The sequence below is a fragment of the Pelophylax lessonae genome (genome assembly GCF_965119305.1).
Source record: "Pelophylax lessonae genome assembly, chromosome: 4".
Lineage (NCBI taxonomy): Eukaryota > Metazoa > Chordata > Amphibia > Anura > Ranidae > Pelophylax > Pelophylax lessonae.
In genome coordinates, this window is record NC_138771.1 from 304,770,302 (window position 1) to 304,792,920 (window position 22,619).

At 39.9% G+C, this 22,619-nt stretch overlaps 1 protein-coding gene across 1 annotated transcript in view; it reads right to left on the minus strand.

Moving 5' to 3' along the window:
- Window positions 1-3,206: 3,206 nt before the first annotated feature.
- UTP20 (UTP20 small subunit processome component) overlaps window positions 3,207-22,619 on the minus strand; it is a 159,469-nt gene continuing 140,056 nt past the window's right edge. The window contains exons 55-62 of the mRNA XM_082254752.1: window positions 21,406-21,537; window positions 21,188-21,320; window positions 17,486-17,673; window positions 14,711-14,782; window positions 11,580-11,822; window positions 8,397-8,523; window positions 6,468-6,613; window positions 3,207-3,481 (exon numbers count right to left, since the gene is read on the minus strand). Coding sequence (XP_082110878.1) covers window positions 3,326-3,481; window positions 6,468-6,613; window positions 8,397-8,523; window positions 11,580-11,822; window positions 14,711-14,782; window positions 17,486-17,673; window positions 21,188-21,320; window positions 21,406-21,537 — 1,197 coding nt within the window. The 3' untranslated portion in view covers window positions 3,207-3,325. The remainder of the gene's footprint in view (window positions 3,482-6,467; window positions 6,614-8,396; window positions 8,524-11,579; window positions 11,823-14,710; window positions 14,783-17,485; window positions 17,674-21,187; window positions 21,321-21,405; window positions 21,538-22,619) is intronic.

Genomic DNA, 22,619 nt, shown 5'->3' on the forward strand with positions numbered 1-22,619 from the left:
GTGTATCCTATCCTAGAAGGAATTCCCTCTCACATTCTATTTTGGCTATGGGCCAGGAAGTGAAGGGAAATATTCCAATGGGACACAGATGGCAAAAAGTAAACTGACATGTTATAACCTTACCTTTGCTCTATCCAAAATGGAAAGAAGAAAGTTTTGCCTATAGTTCTAATTTAAGACATGGGTTTTCACGAATGACCTCTTTTACAGAAAATGGCAAATGTTTGGATGCTATGCCAATCCTCCCTGTCTCTAGTACTTGTGGAACACATACTTTGCAGGACTTCTTGTTTGTAGGCTTATTCCTAAGCACAGAAGCCAGCATTTTCAACCAGTATATATATTTTCAGCACAGGTTTCTGTATGGAAAATTAAGAAAAGCAAACACTATAATGGGCGCTATTATAGCTGTGCTAGGTATTCCCTGGAGTTGCTTTGCAAAGTTGTGGAGAGCTGTTAAAATAGATCATGAAGTGTCTGAATTATGTGACCTTATCATCTGTGAATATATTATCTTGCAACTTCACAGCCTGTTTCCTACTGTGCTGTGCCGTGTGAATGGTCCCATAGTTTTCTGCGACCTGTGATGTGTCCCAGAAGACTGCAGGAGAAGAAGGGGGAGGCCAAACTTCTGGCTCAGTTTGCCACAGTGATCTGAGCCGGAAGTGGGAGCAAGCGGAGCTTCCCCTTTTGGGTGGAATTGCTTTAATATTCAAAGGAGTCTGGAGAACATGTACAAAGACAAAACACAGGATGCTTCCATGGAAGATGCACACCTTCCGTGCAGCTTTGTAATAGATGAATACTAACGACCCTGAAAGAAATGTAAAATGTTCACTTGGTTTTTCTGATCACTTGGAGCACACTTATCCAGAAGCTGGATTATGTACTTTGTAATTGTTGGTATTCCAAGGATTGTCCTATTTTTTTTTTTTTTTCTGTGACCTCTGCACTTCTTGTCCTCTAAGGCAATGATTTGTAAATATATACATCAACAGAAATTGTGGTACATCCTTGAAATAAAATCCAGTTAAAAAAAAACACAGCTTTCATTTAGTAATGTGGTCATTGGCAAATGTACTTTCTGCTTTCCTGTATATATGCGTTTCATTCATTCAAGCATTATAATAGAGCACTCAGTTTTTATTCAAGTAAGCAATATTAAAGTGCGTGTAAAGCTCAGACATAAAATGTGAACAAAGCACACCCTTTCTATACTAGGTTACTGCTGCTATCCACAGCACTGAGTGTGATTTCTGTCTGCTGTCTCATTCCTCTGTAGTTATGAGTCTTTTCTAACACAGAGAAAAAGGTGATGGGGGAGGAAGCCCCAGCACACAGCCTATTATTGATGTCCTCAGCTCTGCATTTATTTATTTATTTTTCTAAACAGGGCTATCCTTTTTTGTTTTAATTTTTTTCCTGAGAATCTTCAATCAGCAGCTGCCTGAAGGGCCATTGCCTAAATTTGCATGAATGAAGTAGGGCTTTCTACTATAAAAGGCAATTTGCCAACAGTATTAAGGGGAGATCACAGAGAACCCGATGCTCCCGACCAGAATGGAAAGTGTCTAGGGAAAACCAAACCTAAGCCAGCAAAGCATGTACCAATAAGAAATTCCCACAGGAAAAAAAAGAGACCTACAACCTGAAGAGGACAAAACACTTTGGACAGGTTCAAAGGAACCTAAGAACAACCAAAAAAACTGGAAGGTCTCAGGGCCCAACATCCCTAACCTTTAGATTCAAGGCAACAAACCGGTGTCTAAAGGAGGTTGCCTAGCCTGAAAACAAACCTTGTTAAATGAGCTAAACCAGAGAATGTATGGTATTAATACAACCCAAAAGCGATGTGGAGACCCCCCTGAGCCCACCAGAGAACCCAAAGATGTGCTCCTACAAATTCTACCAACAGTATTAAGGGGAGATCACAGAAAACCTGATGCTCCTGATCAGGATGGAAAGAGGGACCCCCCCCCCCCCCCCACCAGTGGAAAGTGTGTATATATATATGGAAGGGAAAAACTTCCAAAGGATTTGCCCATAGAAAGTACACCAACAATATTAGGAATCTGATGCTCCTGACCAGGATGTAAGCAGTGGAAAGTGTCTATAGAACGCAAAGGAAAACCAAACCTAAGCCAGCGAAGCTTACCAGCCCAAACCCAAGAAAACATAATACAACCCAATAGCCCACAAGCGATGTGGAGACCCCCTGAGCCCACCAAAGAACCCAAGGATTTGCTTCCACAAAGTCTCCCAACAGTATTAAGGGGAGATCAGAGAACCTGATGCTCCTGACCACCATGGAAAGGACACCACCAGTGGAAAGTGTGTATATTTAAATTGAAGGGAAAAACTTCCAACGAACCAAAGGTTTTGCTTAAACAAAGTCAATGTTACGGGAGAGGATGTACAGAGAACTCAATCACAGGGGAAGGTGGAAATTAAAAATAGGCATTGGGTGCACTGAGAACCACCAAAGGATAAAGACACTGCAGATGGTTCCACAAAGCATCAACAGGTGTGGAGTAAAGGACAGGCATTTTAGGCAGAATGCTAAGAGTATCTACCTGATAAAGGGAAGGGCAAGGGAATGCATTTGGAGAAGACTGCTGATCAGCCATGGATGGAGGACCACTGTCCAGTAAAGAAGTCCCATGAAGTCTTCTGGATATACTCTGTCCCCAGCAGAGAGTAACTGCAGTGGTGGGTTAGAATGTTCATTCTGCTTGTTGTGAAGTATCTGAGGCCCAACCAGGTGTGCAAGTCTCACCACATGGTGCTAGCACTACTGGTTGAGCAGATCAAGGGTTCCAAGGCAGTGGCCTTCTGAAGGACCATTCAAGCAAGGTCAATATGCTTAGCATCATCCAGCATAGGTGTTAAGCAACTCTCTAGGTCACGGGGGATATCCATATAAACTGCCATCTTAACTGTCACTTTGCAGAACCTATATTGAGACTGAATACAGCAAGTGACCACGTGGCTATACAACTGCAACCGGTCCAAAAAAGGTGGAATTTGTATAACTGAAATTATTATTCTGCCACTTTAAATGGGAAAACAGTGTATCTAATTAATCTTCATAACAACTGTAGCTTTGACAATATTTCATATAAAATATGCCTTAGTTATTCCACTCAGTTTAATTGGTCACAACATTTTCTAAAGGAGAAAGGCAAAAAGTAACTAATACATTCAAGTTAAATAGAAAACACTTTATTTAGAAAACGAAAGACAATGAATTAAACTGTACATGAAAAATTGAATATTGCACCCTACTGTACAACGATTGTTAAATGATGGAACAGCACAGACAGTTTTATTCCACCATTGCCAGGTCCTTAAGAGCATGGCTGCGAGATTTCTTTGCTTTATATCCTGGTCTTAAAAACTCAATCTTCCTTTTTTTTGCCTCAATTTTGTTTTTGTGTTTCTTGAGTTTCTTCCTGGCTGCCACATCAGGGTTGGCCACAGCCTAAAACAAACAGAAAAGTATATAACTTCTACAGCAAATATCATTCAAGTACTACAGCATCTGGGACCACCCTAGTGCCTGTGTTGTACTTCAATTAGTGCTTTGGTTTCCACATGCACTTCAAGTTGTATTTTAGCGGTTACCAAAATCTTACCCAAACAATGGTGAATAATATGCTATATACAGTATCTCACAAAAGTGAGTACACCCCTTACATATTGTAAATATTTTATTATATCTTTTCATGTGACTTTGCTACAATGTAAAGTAGTGAGTGTACAGCTTGTATAACCTTACTGTCCCCTCAAAATAATTCAACACACAGCCATGTCTAAACCCCTGGCAACAAAAGTGAATACACCCCTAAGTGAAAATATCCAAACTGGGCCCAATTAACCATTTTCCCTCCCCGGTGTCATGTGACTCGCTAGTGTTACAAAATCTCAGGTGTGAATGGGGAGCAGGTGTGTTAAATTTGGTGTTATCGCTTTCAGTCTCTCATACTGGTCACTGGAAGTTCAACTTGGCCACCTCATGGCAAAGAACTCTCTGAGGATCTGAAAAAAAGAATTGCTGCTCTACATACAGATGGCCTAGGCTTTAGAAAAATTGCCAAGACCCTGAAACTGGGCTGCAGCACAGTGGCAAAGACCATATAGCGTTTTAACAGGACAGGTTCCACTCAGAACAGGCCTCGCCATTGTCAACCAAAGTTGAGTGCGCATGCTCACTGTCATATGCAGAGGCTGTCTTTGGGAAATAGACGTATGAGTGCTGCCAGCATTGCCGCAGAGGTTGAAGAGGGGGGGGGGGGTCAGCCTGTCAGTGCTCAGACCATAGGCCGCACACTGCATTAAATTGGTCAGCATGGCTGTCATCCCAGAAGGAAGCCTCTTCTAAAGATGATGCACAAGAAAGCCCGCAAACAGTTTGCTGAAGACAAGCAGACTAAGGACATGGATTACTGGAACCATGTCCTGTGGTCTGATGAGACCAAGATAAACTTATTTGGTTCAGATGGTGTCAAACGTGTGTGGTGGCAACCAGGTGAGGAGTACAAAGACAAGTGTGTCTTGCCTATAGTCAAGCATGGTGGTGGGAGTGTCATGGTCTGGGACTGCATGAGTGCTGCCAGCACTAGGGAGCTACAGTTCATTGAGGGAGCCTTAAAGGCAAACGTACTGTGACATACTGAAGCAGAGCATGATTCCCTCCCTCTTCGGAGAGTGGACAGCAGGGCAGTATTCCAACATGATAATGACCCCCAAACACACCTCCAAGATGACCACTGCCTTTCTAAAAAAGCTAAGGGTAAAGGTGATGGACTGGCCAAAGTTGTCTCCAGACCTAAACCCTATTGAGCATCTGTGGGAAATCCTCAAACGGAAAGGTGGAGGAGCGCAAGGTCTCTAACATCCACCAGCTCCGTGATGTCGTGGAAGAGGACCTTCATGGCAACCTGTGAAGCTCTGGTGAACTCCATGCCCAAAAGGGTTAAGGCAGTACTGGAAAATAATTGTGGCCACACAAAATAGACACTTTGGGCCCAATTTGGACATTTTCACCTATGGGTGTACTTACTTTTGTGGCCAGTGGTTTAGACATTAATGGCTGTGAGTTTTTTTGAGGGGGACAGCAAAGTGTAAATTCTTCAGTGTTGTCACATGAAAAGATAATCAAATATTTACAAAAATGTGAGGGGTGTACTTACATTTGTGAGATACTGAAAATCTAATTTTCCAAACCATAACATGCAGGTTTGTTTGGCTGAGAAACAAATGATTTTACTTAATTTGACCACATTAAAGGCCATCTCCAGCCAAAGTTTAAAGGGAACTCAACATTTTAGACCATGTTACACCGATTTAAGGTTTAACATGCTTGCAAGGCCCTACTGAACCAGCCAAATTTTAATCAGTGTATACCCACCCTAAAGAGGATCTTCAGTATCCCCCAAAAAAGAATTAAAAGTCACCAGCTTCAAATAATGTAGCTGCTTATTTTTAGTTAACGGAAACTTACCTGTCCAGGGATCCAGTGCTGTCTTCCCCTTGGCTGGTTTCTCACCGGTCTTCAGGTCCCCGGTGCCAGAATGTTTACTAAAGGAAGCCGGCTAAGACTCCTTGCACCTCAGAGCTGGCTTCCCACTGCACATGAGCAAGCTGCACAGCGCATTGTGAATGGTCCCCCAGCTACCTGGGACCTGTGGCGGGTGAACTGCTCACATCACATATGACAGCAGTCTCCAAACTGTAGCCCAGGGGCCATATGCGGCCCTTTGCTTGCTTTTTATGTGGCCCTTTGGGCACTATTTAATCTACTGATACAACAATGGGGCATAACCCCCCACCCCCACTGACCCCAATGAAGGGACAATTCCTCCCAATGACCCCAACAATAGCGCACAGTTCCTCCCAATGACGATGACGACGATAGGGCACAACAACTCACGACACCAAAAATGGGCATTGTTTTTTCCCACTGACATCAGGACCTTTTCTACTCCCAATGGCCGTAGTTAGGCCCCCCAAAAGTCTGACAGCAGGATATTGAACCTTTGTTTAGAAAGTTTGGAGACCCCTGACCTAGGCGATCAAAGCGGAAGTGGGAGCAGATATGTGTCAAAAATTAGGTACCAACTCACCCATACCCCCCCCCCTCCCCCCACAAAAAAGGATATTACCAAAAGTAGTATGGGACAGAAGGCAGAAAAAAGGAACTTCCCCTTTTGAGTGAAGTTCTACTTTAAGGGTCTATTCACACTGGGTGCTGCTGTCTGGTATTTGGCTCTAATAAATGTGTGTTCTGAGTATATTTGCCACTAAAATTATGACAAACAATACATGTGGCCACAATACTTGCAGAGTGTCACTTAAGAACACTGATGACCATTATAAATTATAAGCCTTCATGTTCTGGTATATCTGGTTAGTAAAAAGCTAATATGATATAACAGTTGGCAATACTGAGCAATATTCAACATTACCTGCAGAGCTTTTTGCTTTTTCCTCATGGCTCTCTTCTGATTGGCTTGTTTCTGTACACCAGCAAAACACAATGAGAAATACTCTAAGCCAACCAAACTCTTCAGAAGGTCAATGATTTCTTGAGAGAGATTTTTCAGCGTTGGATCTAAAATAATAAAAAAAGCAGAGTTAAATAGGTTTTCCCACCTGAACAGCAACTTACAAACCTTTTCCATGATGAGCTCATTGCGAGAAATGCTCCTTTAGTAGACACATGTAAGGAAATGTGGCCAAAAGTGTAGACTAGCCTTAAATGACCACTGGAATTGTTACCATTGCCAATGCCAACAAAGACACTTTTCTGAATTTGCATTTATTGGAGGGTATTTATCAAAACTGGAGCAGACAGAATCAGGAGAAGCTTTTTTTTTTAAAGCTTAAAGTGGAAATTGAGTCAAAACCTAACTAACTCAAAACCTACTCTCTGTCACATTCTAAGCCTAATCTATCTAGCCCTGTTAAGAAAAAAAAATCGCTATACTTACCTATTTTAAAGTCGCTCCGGTCTCCAGTGGGCGCCCTCTGTGTGCAGGAGAGAACTGCTGGGAAATGCCTGGGAAGTGACATCACCCATAGACTTACTATGGAGTTGTGGGCTGCCTCTCCTGCACACTCTCACACACTGAAACCACGGCTGCAGAACAGGTATGTACAGAGATTTTTTTTCTTTACAGGGCTAGATAGATAAGGCTTAGAATGTGGCACAGAGTAGGTTTAGAGTTAGTTATGTTCTGAGTGGAATTCCACTTTAACTGAACAAGCTGCATGCTGCTACAGATTCTGTTTGCTCCAGTTTTGATACATTTCCTCCATTATCTTACACGTGTTTGTAATAGTTTGCATTCACAGCGCATCTTCCCATTTTATACTGCATCACTCAGTGAAAAAGAATGGGACACTGCCCAAAGTTTTCAGTCAAGACAGTCTACTTTACATAACATTATTTTCTCATTTCTACACCAGCTACAGGCATTTTGTTACACATGTGATCGTATTGGCATCCTAACTTTTCACATTTATGTTCATTTAGTATTGGGATAACAAGATCATTATGCATATATGTATTTTATTACTCTAACCAATGGAAGTTAACAGTACAAACCATATAACAAAAGCATTAGAGATGTCATTATTAATGCATTAGCAATAACCTAGGGTCCATGCACACTGGACTTAAAAACAGTTCTTATAAAGTGTTTTTGTGCAATTATTTAGGGGAGTTTAGCTTTTTTTTTCTGCTAGAAAACTCTTCTCAAAAATGCAACCAGAAGGTTTTTTTTGTTGCCTCTTAACACTGAGACAGAGATAGGAAAAGGGGTGGGCAGGAGGGGCAGCAGCAAAGGAGCAAAAAAATAGACACAGGGTGGCACACCTATTCTAAGGCATGTATTACCAGTGGGGGAGGGGGGAAGCGCAATTCTGGATCCTTGCTCTGGGTGCTGGACTACCCTGTCTGGGTACTGTGCTGAGCTTAAAACATGCCTCTAAACGTCCTAATGTGCATGGACACATAGGATAATGTTGATCTTCTTCTACAGGCAAATCCCAAAATTCCCGTAGAAGCAGCATTTTTTAGCCCAGTGTACATAGACCCCATTTCCCTACTTAAACTTTTCCAGAAAGAAATAGTAACTGCGATACATACTGATAATGAGCTACATAACAGTATATTTCAGTACTGTATGTTGTGCAGCAGTGAGTTGGATTTGGCCCACTTTTAAAAATCAAGCACCAGGTATTAGAACTACAGTAATTAGTTTAGTTGTAATCTCAGGGACATCCAGCTAAAGACTGAACTCGTGAAGCTTATAGAAGAGATCAGCAATAGAAGCCTCCATGGTTAATTTGGTGTGGCAGACGGGGACATCTTTTTTTGTTCAGCCTTTTACCGTGATCCGAATAGGTACTGTTCAGTTCTCTGAAGAGCGGAGCAATGATAGATGGCAGAAAAGGCTTCACTCTCTCCTTTCCCAGATCCACTGCAATGGCTCCCAGGAATTTAAATACACATGTTCTCTGTAAGAATAAACAGGGCAAAAAAATTTGAATTAGTAACAGCTACACGTATGACAACCAACATATGACGACATCCAAAAACCAGAGACATTCAAGAGACAGTGTGATTCTATGAGCCAGAGCAGTTATGTGGCTGACAAAGCTAGAATTCTGATCTGCTTACTTTGGGTCCCTGACCCAAAAGGTACTGAAGCCACTGTTACAGCCAGGTTCAGTGCAGGTTTTCTTTTTTACATTTTTTTTTTTTTTTCTTTTATAAAAGTAGTAATATCAGATACTTAGATTTTTTAATTGTTTGTCCAGGATCCGCTACAAATATCCCAGTATTTAAGGTACAGAGCATACACTGTATATACAATTGGTTATAAAAAAAAAAAAAATACTATTTTTAAGATGTGTTACCATTTTGCAATCACTGTACCCATCATAGTTTGGTGCATCTGGTCATACTAATTTTTGTTACCAATGTATCTGGTCACACCGTGAATTATTTTATCAGTTGTGAACTGGGATATATTCTTTTATTATAAGATTGATATTCTATTTTATGGCTTCTGTTAAGAATAATTTTATTTATGGAAACTTTTTATTAATCATTACCCCACGTACATTAAATATACTGCAATATAGGATACTGGCTTATACTGTATATTTAAATGCTTAGAATTATTTCATTATTATTTTGTTTCTATTATTCCATTATATTTGATGACTCCTAATGATTTTACCACTCTTTGCAATCATAATATCAACTTCATGTCATATTGATGTCCATGATCATATTTATATTACACATTGGGATATTTTGAAATGTGCCTATTTAGATCCCCTATTTTTCATTATTTAAAAAGTCATCTTACTTTTTAGCCTTGATAAAGGGGGGTGGGGGGCGTTTATAGCCAAAAATATGTCTTGGCTTGCTCTTCTGACTTCTTGTCATCTGCAATAAAGGCTTACTGGACTAACATCAGATCTGTGGCATCTTTTCTACCTTTGAGTCCAGAGCTCTGCTAAAATGTCTATTTGTCACTAACCTGAAACAAGTAAGCGGCAGTGAGATTCAGAACTTTTGATCTCCATGATTATTCCAGATCAGTGACTCAGAGAATTTGTCAATGTCGGTATATATACATTTCTGTTATGGCAAAATTCCAATTAGGGCAGGAGGGTTGTATTTATTTACAGTAACAAGTTGGGGACAAAGGAGCGGGTAAGCTTAGTAGGTGTAGTTATTGGCCACATTTAGAGCTAAAAAGGTAAATATATATATATATATATATATATATATATATATAATAAGCACTGTTGAAAAGCAAATACATACAGGTTAAAGTGCACTATACAAAATTCATATATTATAAGTATTTTTCACCTTTTGAATATTCAGGTTTTATTAGTAAAGCATGTTTTCCATATCTAGTATGAGCCTTAGTAGTCTTATTAGAAACAGAATATGGCAAAGACGGTTGGGAATTGTGTACCTCTTCAGTTACCGAGAGCCAAGGAGACTTATGCTTCTCTACCATTAAGTCACAAGGAACTGGGAATACTGGTTCCCTGCAGCTCTATCACACTGTGTGACAGACTGTCAGTGCTAAGGTTTTTTGACAGTATTCCCATCTGACTTTTTTAGTGCACCCCCAGATCAGACATGATCTGGCCTTGGTGATCAGGGTTCTTACATTTTCTTATGGTACATGCCCAGGGTTGTGACGTGCCCTTATAAAATGTAAATATGGTTCATACATGCCCTTCCAGTATGTGACCATGGTTCATACATGCCCTTCCAGTATGTGACCATGGTTCATACATGCCCTTTCAGTATGTGACCATGGTTCATACATGCCCTTCAAGTATGTGACCATGGTTCATACATGCCCTTCCAGTATGTGACCATGGTTCATACATGCCCTTCCAGTATGTGACCATGGTTCATACATGCCCTTCCAGTATGTGACCATGGTTCATACATGCCCTTCCAGTATGTGACCATGGCTCATACATGCCCTTCCAGTATGTGACCATGGCTCATACATGCCCTTCCAGTATGTGACCATGGTTCATACATGCCCTTCCAGTATGTGACCATGGTTCATACATGCCCTTCCAGTATGTGACCATGGTTCATACATACCCTTCCAGTATGTGACCATGGTTCAAACATACCCTTCCAGTATGTGACCATGGTTCTTTCATACAACAATAAAAAATGTACAACATTATAGCATCCACGAACACTGGTCTCATTTATCAAGCTTTCTGAAAGAAAATTCATTGCACCGTAAGTGCTGACTCACAGTAACAAACCAGATTCAAGTATGCTGTAATATCTGTGACAGCAGGAGTATAAATGAACTGGACACCATCAAGAAACTTGGACTGCCTAATATGTTCTTCCCTCATACACTTTAAAGCCCTAGTGTCAAACCTGTGACCCTTTGCTACTTCTTTGGAGCACTTGGACTCTCAGCATTTAGTAGTGGAAGCATTGATTTATGCTGTAATGTCAGTGATCTCCATCAGTTTCATGTAACATGTCCATAATCTCTGACTGTCTTCTGTAGCTCGTCTACAACCATACCCATAGCATGTCCACAGTATGTGACAATTTCCTCTTTCTGTAGTCTTTTCTGTAGAATTACATTTACTATGCCTGGCCCTCTGGTGATGTAAAGGGTCACAGTTGAGGTTCACCATACCGGATCAGTTGACATCCAGTGCTTTAAAGGACATATTGTAAAGCTATGCAAAGAACAATTCGGATTTCCAAAGTGTGCTAATGCATAGCAACTAATACGTTTTAAACTTACTGTAGTGAGGTGAACTAAGACAAACTTTGTGGTTGGCTATTGCGGAATCCTGCACTTTGTTCCTCTTTACCACAGTACTGAATAAGCTCAACAAGTAAACCAGGCAACTATTTTTAAGAAATTGTTTTGACTGTTGATGGAGCAGGTCCTTGCCTATCTTACCAGTACAATTTATATAGAATCATTAGTTCAAATGATACACTTTTTTCTGTTTCTTTATAAATATGTATGTAGAGTCAGACTCACTTTTAAAGGGTTTTTAGGAGTATGAGCAGCTTCTTTCTTGGCTAGTATTGACAATTTTCTCACGAGCCACATGAGAGTAGCACCCTTCTCCTCTTCCATCTGCCTGTCAGCATCATCCTCTTCTCCAGAAGCCTCCTGCTGACTACTTTCATGATCTTTCTTCTCCTGGTGGTTTTCTGTATTCTGATCCTCTGGGTGGAGGAGGTAAATAACTTTGGCTACAAACAGCAAATTCTTTACCACCTTAAAGGCGGAAAACAAGATTGTTTAAGGTTAACAGTCATTAAAATTCTTTGACAATCATGATAATGTAAGAAACTGCCAGTAGTAAACTTTTTAATTATGTAAAACAGCCTAACAGCTATTTTTTTTTTTTTACTGTTTTGGTGTTATGTCATTTACCTGTGATCAGACAGCAATAGGGCTGTACTTACAGCCAGCTCAAACCTACTAGGACTAGAAATAGTCTCAATATCTATCCCAAGAATATTTTCACATGACAGTAGGATTGTGCTGTCACTTAAAGTTGTCCTATGGACACAGCATACAGGTTTACTTTACAACATCAGCAGTGTAATAACAAAATCCTCTATGTTGGGAGTCCTGTTGGTCTGATGTCCTCGCTTTCTACAACTTCCTGGATCCCCTGCACACTTTGCAGCTTCCCCTTTGTGGTTTACTTTAGGTTTCTATGGACTACATATCCCATGGTACCTTGCTGGCTTCTCCTCTCAGCAACTCTGTAGTTCAGGAGGCAGGCTTTGTGGATTTTGTGACACAGCAGTGCCTACACACAGGGCATAGTAAATATGTGTCACAGAATTCAAGAAACGTAAATGTGTGGGATTCTCCATATACAGTTGTGTTCAAAATTATTAAACCCCCACTGAAATTGATTGTTTTGGCCAGTTTGACATTTTGATCAGTCATCCTTCTTACAATTAAATCTAAGAGGCACGTGTAGGTCAGACAAATATAACATAACATTTATAATGAAATAACCACAAATGTCTTTTCTGTGCTCACATCATTATCAGTTTTATTCAACCCCCAAGTGACATTCAATCTTAGTACTTAGTACAACATCCTTTTACAGTTATAACAGCTTTTAAACGTGAAGCATAGCTTGACAGAAGTGTCTTGCAGCGATCTACGGGTATTTTCGCCATTCGTCATGGGCAAAAGCCTCCAGTTCAGTCACATTCTTAGGCTTGTGCACTGCAACTGCTTTCTTTAAGTCCCACCAGAGGTTCTCAAGTCTGGTGACTGTGATGGCCACTCCAAAATGTTCCAGCCTTTAATCTGCAACCATGCTCTAGTGGACTTGGAGGTATGCTTGGGATCATTGTCCTGTTGAAAGGTCCAACGTCTCCCAAGCCTCAGGTTTGTGATGGACTGCATCACATTGTCATCCAATATCTCCTGGTACTGAAGAGAATTCATGGTACCTTGCACACGCTGAAGCTTCCCTGTACCTGCAGAAGCAAAACAGCCCCAAAGCATGATTGACCCCCGGCCATGCTTCACAGTAGGCAAGGTGTTCTTTTCTTCATGGGCCTTGTTCTTCCTCCTCCAAACATAGCGTTGATCCATGGGCCCTAACAGTTCTAATTTTGTTTCATCAGTCCACAGAACACTATCCCAAAACTTCTGTGGTTTGTCCACATGACTTTTGGCATACTGCAGTCGACTCTTCTTATTCTTTGGAGACAGCAAGGGGGCGCGCCTGGGAGTTCTGGCATGGAGGCCTTCATTACGCAGTGTGCGCCGTATTGTCAGAGCAGAAACTTCAGTACCCACATCTGACAAATCTTTTCTGAGTTCCTCAGCAGTCACACAGGGACTTTTCTCCACTCTACGCTTCAGGTAGCGCACAGCAGTCAAAGTCAGCATCTTCTTTCTGTCACGACCAGGTAGCGTTTCAACAGTGCCCTTTGCCTTGAATTTGCGAATGATGCTTCCTATGGTGTCTCTTGGTATGTTTAACATCTTTGCAATCTTCTTATAGCCATTGCCCTTCCTGTGAAGAGTAATCACCTCTTCTCTTGCCTTCCTGGACCATTCTCTTGACTTCACCATGTTTGTAACCACGCCAGTAAATGTCTAGAAGGAGCTGAGTATCACAGTCATTTTAAAGCTGCCTAATTGGTGCTTATTAGGCTTTATTGCTGCTCCCTGACATCCACAGGTGTTTTCAATACCTGATTGAAAACACTTCAATGAACCTCTGTTCTTCAGAGTGGTAGTATTTAAGGGGTTGAATAATTGTGTCAATGAAGAATTCACAAAATAAACATTTACTACTGTATTACAAAACCAATTGATGTCATTTTAGTTGCATATGGTTCTTTAAGAAGTCCTTGTAGGATTTCATTCTGAATACAATTACAAATGTACACTAAATTCCCTAAAACCCTTTACAGCATTGGGGGTTTAATAATTTTGAACACAACTGTAGTATGTTTACAAACCTTAAGGTCATTCAGATTAATCAAAGTTAGATATTCTTGAAATATAATGTGGAAATGAATATATGTTACATTTTGTAAGTAGCATCTATACCAATGTACAGAGGAAATCCCTGAAACAGCATTGAATGCAATATGGTCATTAAGAGCTTTAGGATACTCTCATTCATGGTATTGGCGTTTCTAAATGATAATGGTCCTGGGACTTCTACCAAAAGTCAGGCCAGACTTGTCGAATCAATGCATTGCTGGTTCCAAAACCGACTGAGATGCATAAAATCCTCCTAATAACCACTGTACCATAATACCCAACAAGAAAAAATGCTTTGCTTTACTACAAGGAAAACCATTAGAGATAGAAATAGGTGGTGATACAATTGATAACCTCCTTTTTGAAATGCTAGCTACCTGCCTGTTATGCTTACGCAGTGGCTTCAATACTTTTGAAGTTATTGAACTGCAGCAAGTACGCAAACTAAGAAATTTGGAGAAATGTTATAAGGCCGTATATGCATACGTGTTTCCAGATCTGTGATTGTAATGAAGCAACAAGGTAAATATGAGAGCCATGCATCTACCATTTTAAGAGGAAGAAGTCATCAACGGCAATGTTCATCTCATGAAAGATTTACTTTACGAAAGTAGAAACCTTCTTCCACATACCTGTTCTCCCAGGGTCTGGTCAAGAAATTTTGACTGTAGCTGATGGCTAAAAGCGAAAGCAAGATCTTTCATCTGTGCATACGATGGAATGAATAAAAAACAGGTATAATAAATCAGAAGATCAAAACAAAAGAAAAAACATATTCATGCAAGGTTCAATAAAATGCATTATTCAGAATAATGAAAGCATTGACAAATATATGCATACAATTAGTTTGTAAAGTCAGATAGAACCCCTGGCAAAAAGTATGGAAAATTGGAAAATGTTCATTCAATAGTTTAATTCTGTATTAAAAAAACTAATCACAGACATGTCTCAAGACTATTTTCATTCAACATTCCAACCTTCTAGCGTTAAAACACTTAAAAAAAAAAAAAAAAAAGAAAACTACTCAATTGCAACTGTTTTTGCAGATCAAGCAGAGAAAAAAAAATATGGAATCACTCAATTCTGAGAAAATATTATGGAATCATGAAAAAAAAAAAAAAAAAACACTACAGTACACCACTAGTACTTTTTTTGCACCACCTCTGGGCTTTTATACCAGCTTGAATTCTCTGAGGCATGGATTTAACTATTAACAAAAAATATTATTTATCAATTCGGCTCCAACTTTCTCTTATTGCAGTTTCCAGACAAGCTTTGCAGGTTGGAGCCTTGTCATGGACCATTTTCCTTCATTTCCACCAGAGATTTTCAATTGGATTGAGGTCCTGACTATTTGCAGGCCATGCTATTGACATTATATGTCTTTTTTGAAGAAAAGTTTTCATTGGCTTTTGCCTTATGGCAAGATGCATTATCATCCTGAAAATTAGGTCATCATCACCAAATATCCTTTTAATAGATGGAATAAGAAAAGTGTCCAAAATCTCAATATAAACTTGTGCATTTATTAAAGATTTAATAGCTGTCATCTTACCCTTACCCAACATGCAACCCCATATCAGCAATGATTGTGGAAAATTGCATGGTTTTTTTAGGCAGTCGTCTATATACATTTCATTGGAATGGCACCAAACAAAAGTTCCAGCATCATCACCCTACCCAAAGCAGATTGGGGATTCATCACTAAATATCACTTTCATCCAGTCATCCATAGTCCGATTGCTTTTCTTTAGTCCACTGTAACTTCCTTGGTTATTTCTATTTGGTGTTAATGATGGTTTCTGTATGTAAATCTCGTTTTCTCTAGGCGAGGTCTTACAGTTTGGTCACAGACATTGACTCCAGTTTCTAAACATTTGTTCCTCATTTGTTTTGTTTGCATTTTCTATTTTCAAGTATTGCTTTAGGTTTTCTATCTTGACGCTTTTATGTGTTCCTTGGTCTACCAGTACACTTCCCTTTAACAGCCCTTCCCATCTAATTTGTATTTGGTCCAGATTTTAGACACAGCTGACTGGAAACAACCAACAACTTTTGCAACATTCCGTGAAGATTTACCTTCTTGAAGAAGTTTTACAATGCTCTCCGTTGTTTTAACTGACATCTCCCATGTTGGAGTCATGATTCATGTTAATCAGGTTGGTGCAACAGCTCACCAAGGTGTGCAAGCACTCTTTTTTAACTGCAGACTAATTAGCAGATGTGATCTGATGCAGATGTTTGTTTTCAAACTGCAAGTACATGGTGATTCCATATTATTTTCCTCAGGATTGAGGGATTCCATATTATTTCCTCTGCTTGATCTGCAAAACTATTTGCAATTCACTACAGTTTTCTTTCTTTTTTTAATTTTTTAAGTGATTTTTAAAGCCAGACGGTTGGAATGTTAAATAAAAATAGTTGTGAGGCATGTCTGTGATTCGTTTTTATTCTACACAATTAAAAAATTGAATGAACATTTTCCAAGAGTATTCTATACTTTTGTCAGGGGTTGTATTACCCAGCACTACATATACATTTTCACAGCAGCAAAATGCTGGAAGTTTACCTTCCGGTAAGTATGTCAAAAATTGACCATCATCAGTGTCCTTAAAGCGGTAATAAACTCAAAAACAAAAAAGTATTATATTGCAGCCTAAAAAATCATTAGATATGGTGGCTTTTCTTTTCTTTGGCGGTTTTCTTTTTGTTTTCACTTGGTGATCTGGCCCACACCACACCTCCTGTATCAGCGAGACACAAATCAGGAGGAATGAGCATAGGACACACAGCAGCATTGTCAGTCTGGGAGGGAGGGTAGTGTTAAATGTATTACCAGATTTAGATCCACTAACAAATTGAAACTAAACCCCAGCTCACACTTTATAATCAGTTACAGCAAACAGTTTTTATCCATTTGGGATAAAGGTTTTTCATAAATAAAAGCGTTAAGTGGTTTGTCTCATCTATGTAAACTGATAAACTCAAGCTCATCAGCCGAATGTATGTAAAACAGCAGACTTACTTTCCAGATCACCAGATGAAAATGGAGGAAAGAAAGTCTAACAAAAGAAATCAATACAGCCACCAAATCTAAGAATTGGTACACTGCAATATAAGAAATGTTTGCTTTCGGGTTTAATACGGCTTTAAATAAATGTTTCTGGCACACACAGATTATGCCACCAAAACGTGGAAAAATAGTGGGGAAAAAAAGAAAATGTGGGTCATATAATCAGTAGGCTGGCATAAGAAAGACATATGTTATTTAGAACAGCAATGTGAAAGAAAAGCCTTCAAATTTTAGTTTTTTCCCAGATATGGCCTTTAAATGTACTTTTCCATCTTAACTAGCTATAATTCAGTTTTAAAAGATATCTGTGTGAAAGGACCATGTATCTGATCACCTTGCCGTCCAGATTTTCCACTAGGTAGACTTCAGAGGACTGAGCCTTCTTTGACTTCTTTGTCTTTTGGCCCTTCCATTTATTCACAAGGTCTTCAGGTTTTTGAAGAGAAAACAACAATCCAAAAATCTGGGATGCGGTCAGCCAGACCCAACTGTGGGGGTACCTCAAATGGGCCTGAACATGAGCTAGAAAAATAAGAAAAAGATCCAATCTATTCAGTACACATTACATTATAAACAGTTACCCACTGACTTATGTGCCACCAGCTATGCTTGACTACAACACTAATATCCCACAAATTGGAGAAAGATACAATACTAGCTACTGTTCACTGTATTCTTCACTGCCTAAATTGCTTCGTATTAACCCCTTTCTTTCAGCTGCGGTTTTAAAAAGTACACTAAATGCTGTGTTCCTCTATATACAGTATCACACAAAAGTGAGACATTTTCCCTCTCCGATGTCATGTGACTTCTGTGTGCTGCTCCCCCCACAGCCCCCCAATACACACCTGAGCCCCCTCTCGATCCAATGATGTGCAGGAGAGCCTCGGCTGTCCCGGGACTCCCTCTCCCCACTTGCTCCCACTGCTGTCAATCACAGCCAGTGAGCCAATGAGGAAAGAGTGGGGGGAAGCCACAACTCTGTGGGTCTTATGGACACAGAGCAGGGCTCGGGAGTGAGCAGCCACCAGTGCCCTCACAGCAAGCAGCTTGCTTATTGGGGGAACTGGCCAAGGTGGCCAAGGGGGAGGAGCCAGGAGTGCTGGCAGGGGACCCCAATAAGAGGAGCATCAGGGCTGCTCTGTGCAAAACCACTGCTCAGAGCAGGTAAGTATGACATGTTTTTTTTCTTTTGTTATTTATTTATTTTTTTTTAAAGCTGAACCTTTAATACCACTTTAATCGAATCATACATCATACATAGATTAAATGTAAACAAATCCGCGCTTAGGATAATTCTAGATTCCTGGTATTTAGTATTGGCTGCAGCCCACCTTTATACTATATTACTAAGAATATAGTGAGAATGAAGAGAAAGGAGGGGGAAGGTGTATGGCGCTGCCAAAAACTGCTGATGTTTCTATATGTCCAAAATTTAGGCGTTATAGATACATACAAAATAAATCACCACTATGGATAAAGTGTCCAGTGCATCCTATGTGTCTTCCTATTGAATGTGCAATACTAAAAGATAATACAAATAAATAATAAATATTTGTGCTGAAAGGTGGATATAGAATAAGTGAAAATTGGTATGATGAGAAAATTAGATGAAATGTATGAATTAAAAAATAGATAAAGGGGTGGATTTGTACAGAATAAAAATAAATATATAAAAAATAAAAAATATAAAAATGGATCCACTTAAAATATGACTTAAATAAGGTGCACAATAGGTAGATAAATATTATAGCAGCAATGATACAAAAATAAATAAGTCCGTTACACCTAAGAAAGAACAAATGGTCCCACAATGCAAGAAAATTCCTAAAAAACTTGGCAAAAAAAGGTGACTTGAGTGCAGGTGTTCTGATGAAATATTAAAGGTGCTCAGGTATATGGTGACCGTTCAGTGCTCCCCGCACCCCTTGGACCGCACTCACCAGAACTATGTACCCCTGCAGGGGTATCAGGCCTTGTCTATAATCCTGGATCTTCTCCACTGACCATCAAAGTGGTTGGGTGGTCCGATTATCTACCCGAATCTTGTGAACCAGGTTCCTTGATGTTAGGGTCCGAAGGTGTATCGATATATGGGGGAAGAAGGCTCACAATCTTACACGCGCTTACAATCGCGTAACAAACAGGTACAGCTTTTCTATGTAGTGCAAGGGCCGGCCTGATTGCATACAAATTGAAAGTGTTTAGGTGTGACCTCATATTATCTGGTTTTGGTAAATCTGTTCATGTCTCTGGCAGCTCCTGCCAATCCCTGCATGGATGGCGGTGTCAAGCAGCTGCAGCATAAAGTGCACGCCAGCGCCCGCCTGATTTGGTCACAGCCTTGGAATGATGGCGCGGCACGGCTCAGGTGTTGGGATCCAGACGGCTTTGCTAAGATCTTGTGTGAAGTAAAAACCAGAACAATTTGGGAACAGCGTTTGTCAGAAGCTCCTTCTGCTGGGAGCTGTTAGCTACTAATCAATGGACTGATAATCAATGTATTGCATCTGTGGGTAGAAGACCCACAGATGCAATACATTGATTATCAGTCCATTGATTAGTAGCTAACAGCTCCCAGCAGAAGGAGCTTCTGACAAACGCTGTTCCCAAATTGTTCTGGTTTTTACTTCACACAAGATCTTAGCAAAGCCGTCTGGATCCCAACACCTGAGCCGTGCCGCGCCATCATTCCAAGGCTGTGACCAAATCAGGCGGGCGCTGGCGTGCACTTTATGCTGCAGCTGCTTGACACCGCCATCCATGCAGGGATTGGCAGGAGCTGCCAGAGACATGAACAGATTTACCAAAACCAGATAATATGAGGTCACACCTAAACACTTTCAATTTGTATGCAATCAGGCCGGCCCTTGCACTACATAGAAAAGCTGTACCTGTTTGTTACGCGATTGTAAGCGCGTGTAAGATTGTGAGCCTTCTTCCCCCATATATCGATACACCTTCGGACCCTAACATCAAGGAACCTGGTTCACAAGATTCGGGTAGATAATCGGACCACCCAACCACTTTGATGGTCAGTGGAGAAGATCCAGGATTATAGACAAGGCCTGATACCCCTGCAGGGGTACATAGTTCTGGTGAGTGCGGTCCAAGGGGTGCGGGGAGCACTGAACGGTCACCATATACCTGAGCACCTTTAATATTTCATCAGAACACCTGCACTCAAGTCACCTTTTTTTGCCAAGTTTTTTAGGAATTTTCTTGCATTGTGGGACCATTTGTTCTTTCTTAGGTGTAACGGACTTATTTATTTTTGGATCATTGCTGCTATAATATTTATCTACCTATTGTGCACCTTATTTAAGTCATATTTTAAGTGGATCCATTTTTATATTTTTTATTTTTTATATATTTATTTTTATTCTGTACAAATCCACCCCTTTATCTATTTTTTAATTCATACATTTCATCTAATTTTCTCATCATACCAATTTTCACTTATTCTATATCCACCTTTCAGCACAAATATTTATTATTTATTTGTATTATCTTTTAGTATTGCACATTCAATAGGAAGACACATAGGATGCACTGGACACTTTATCCATAGTGGTGATTTATTTTGTATGTATCTATAACGCCTAAATTTTGGACATATAGAAACATCAGCAGTTTTTGGCAGCGCCATACACCTTCCCCCTCCTTTCTCTTCATCATACATAGATTGATGTGGCTTATCAAGTATCTTTATTTTTAATCAAAATTGTTCTGAAGTGTTGCTGACTGCAATTCCTAATAAACAGAGAGAGTCACAAGAAGGGGAAACCAAAAAAGCTGCATATGAAATATAATTAGGAAACAATTTAAACTGCAAGCATGTAAAATGTCACATAAAAAATTACTTTCTGGTAAATAATACTTTGATATTACAAATGTGTAGCCATGACTTCTTACCTTTAAATATTATTTATTTTAATCACAACTTTTGCCCCTGACTTTTTATTCGAAATTAGGTTGTAAAGCCAAGAGTGATAGGCTCATTACTGCCCTGCGATTGTAAGTAGAAATGTCTTACCGCATATTTTATGTACAATCTCTCTGTGCTTTGTGAGCTGTGTAATATTGCACTCCTTGATGAGCTTGGCAACCAGGGTAAGCAGGCTGAATAACAACCTGTCAGCTGCCTTTTCTTCTGTCTCTTCTTTCAACTACAAAAAACACACCAAAACTCAGTACTGCACAACAATCTGCAGAATATCTCTTGAAACTGTGTGAAGACATTAAGATACTCACATCTTCAAACAGTAATGGGTCGATTTCCCGTTCAATGGTCACAAGGGTAGCTTCCAGTCTGCTCTCAAATTCAACTCCTTCAACGTCAACAAACAAGCCACAGGCCAAGACACCCAATCTCTTGTGAGAAGACTGAAATATAAAAAGAGTCATATATAAAACAAATATATTTGATATCATTATTAAGAGCACTATGGCTTGGACAGATGCAGCCCATTTGTCTGAGAAAGTAAACTAGCAAATCTATACCTTGTCTCAAAGTGTATGGATAATCCATAAATCCATCAACGTTTTTTACAATGCCTGTCTGAAGCTTGTTCTTAACATCTAAAGCTGGACTTCAGCCACTTAGCTAAATGCACAATTTAAATACATATTAACATTTAAGTAAAAAAACATTTTAACCTGCCAAAAGGTTAGTAATACTGTTCAGCCAATACCAAGGGCAAAGATGCCAAACTGCCCTGCCATGTTGTAAGAAAGATCAAGGATACAACTTTTTTTTAAGATCTTGTGAAGTCTGGAACGGGCCTATGAAGTATAGCTTCTCATGGATTCTGCGTGAGGGCTTTGATAAGAATAGTGGATCAAATTGTATACCTGTAGCCATAATCTCTGAACTATAGGGCATTGCCATCAAACGTAAAATAAGGTATCCAAGGCACCACATCCTTGGAAACACAGGGGGGGGGGGAAGCTGAAGGCATACAATTAGTTATCCATTTCAGGGTCACGCAACCATCAGAAAAGTACTTTGTGGGTGCTTTCCTGGGCTAGGATATTGATTGAGCACCCAGGTGCAGGTGACCAGATTTTATTCCATTCTGAGATGTCCAAGGATTTCCTAAGTCATGTTCGCAGTTGAGAACTTATTGGGGTTTGGAACAGTCATAAAGGGAAACTCAAGCTGTGGTATTTTTTAGGAAGAGCATGGACAAAATGGGAGATTTTAAGCAAGTAGAAAGATTCAGATTTAGGGAGGCGACAGTGTTCTTGGAGATAAGAGGGCGATTTGACACCATTCAGTGATAAAAATGAATGTACATATCCTATATCATTTTGCAATCACCAGGTAAAAGCCAGAAGGTTATCAAATACGCGGGGGTGGGGGAAATAGGGTTGCAAGGAATGCCTTAGAAGAGAAGGTGGAATGAGATCAGCCAGCAGCAATACTTGAGTCCCATTGTTTGAGTGAGTATTATACAGTAGGATCA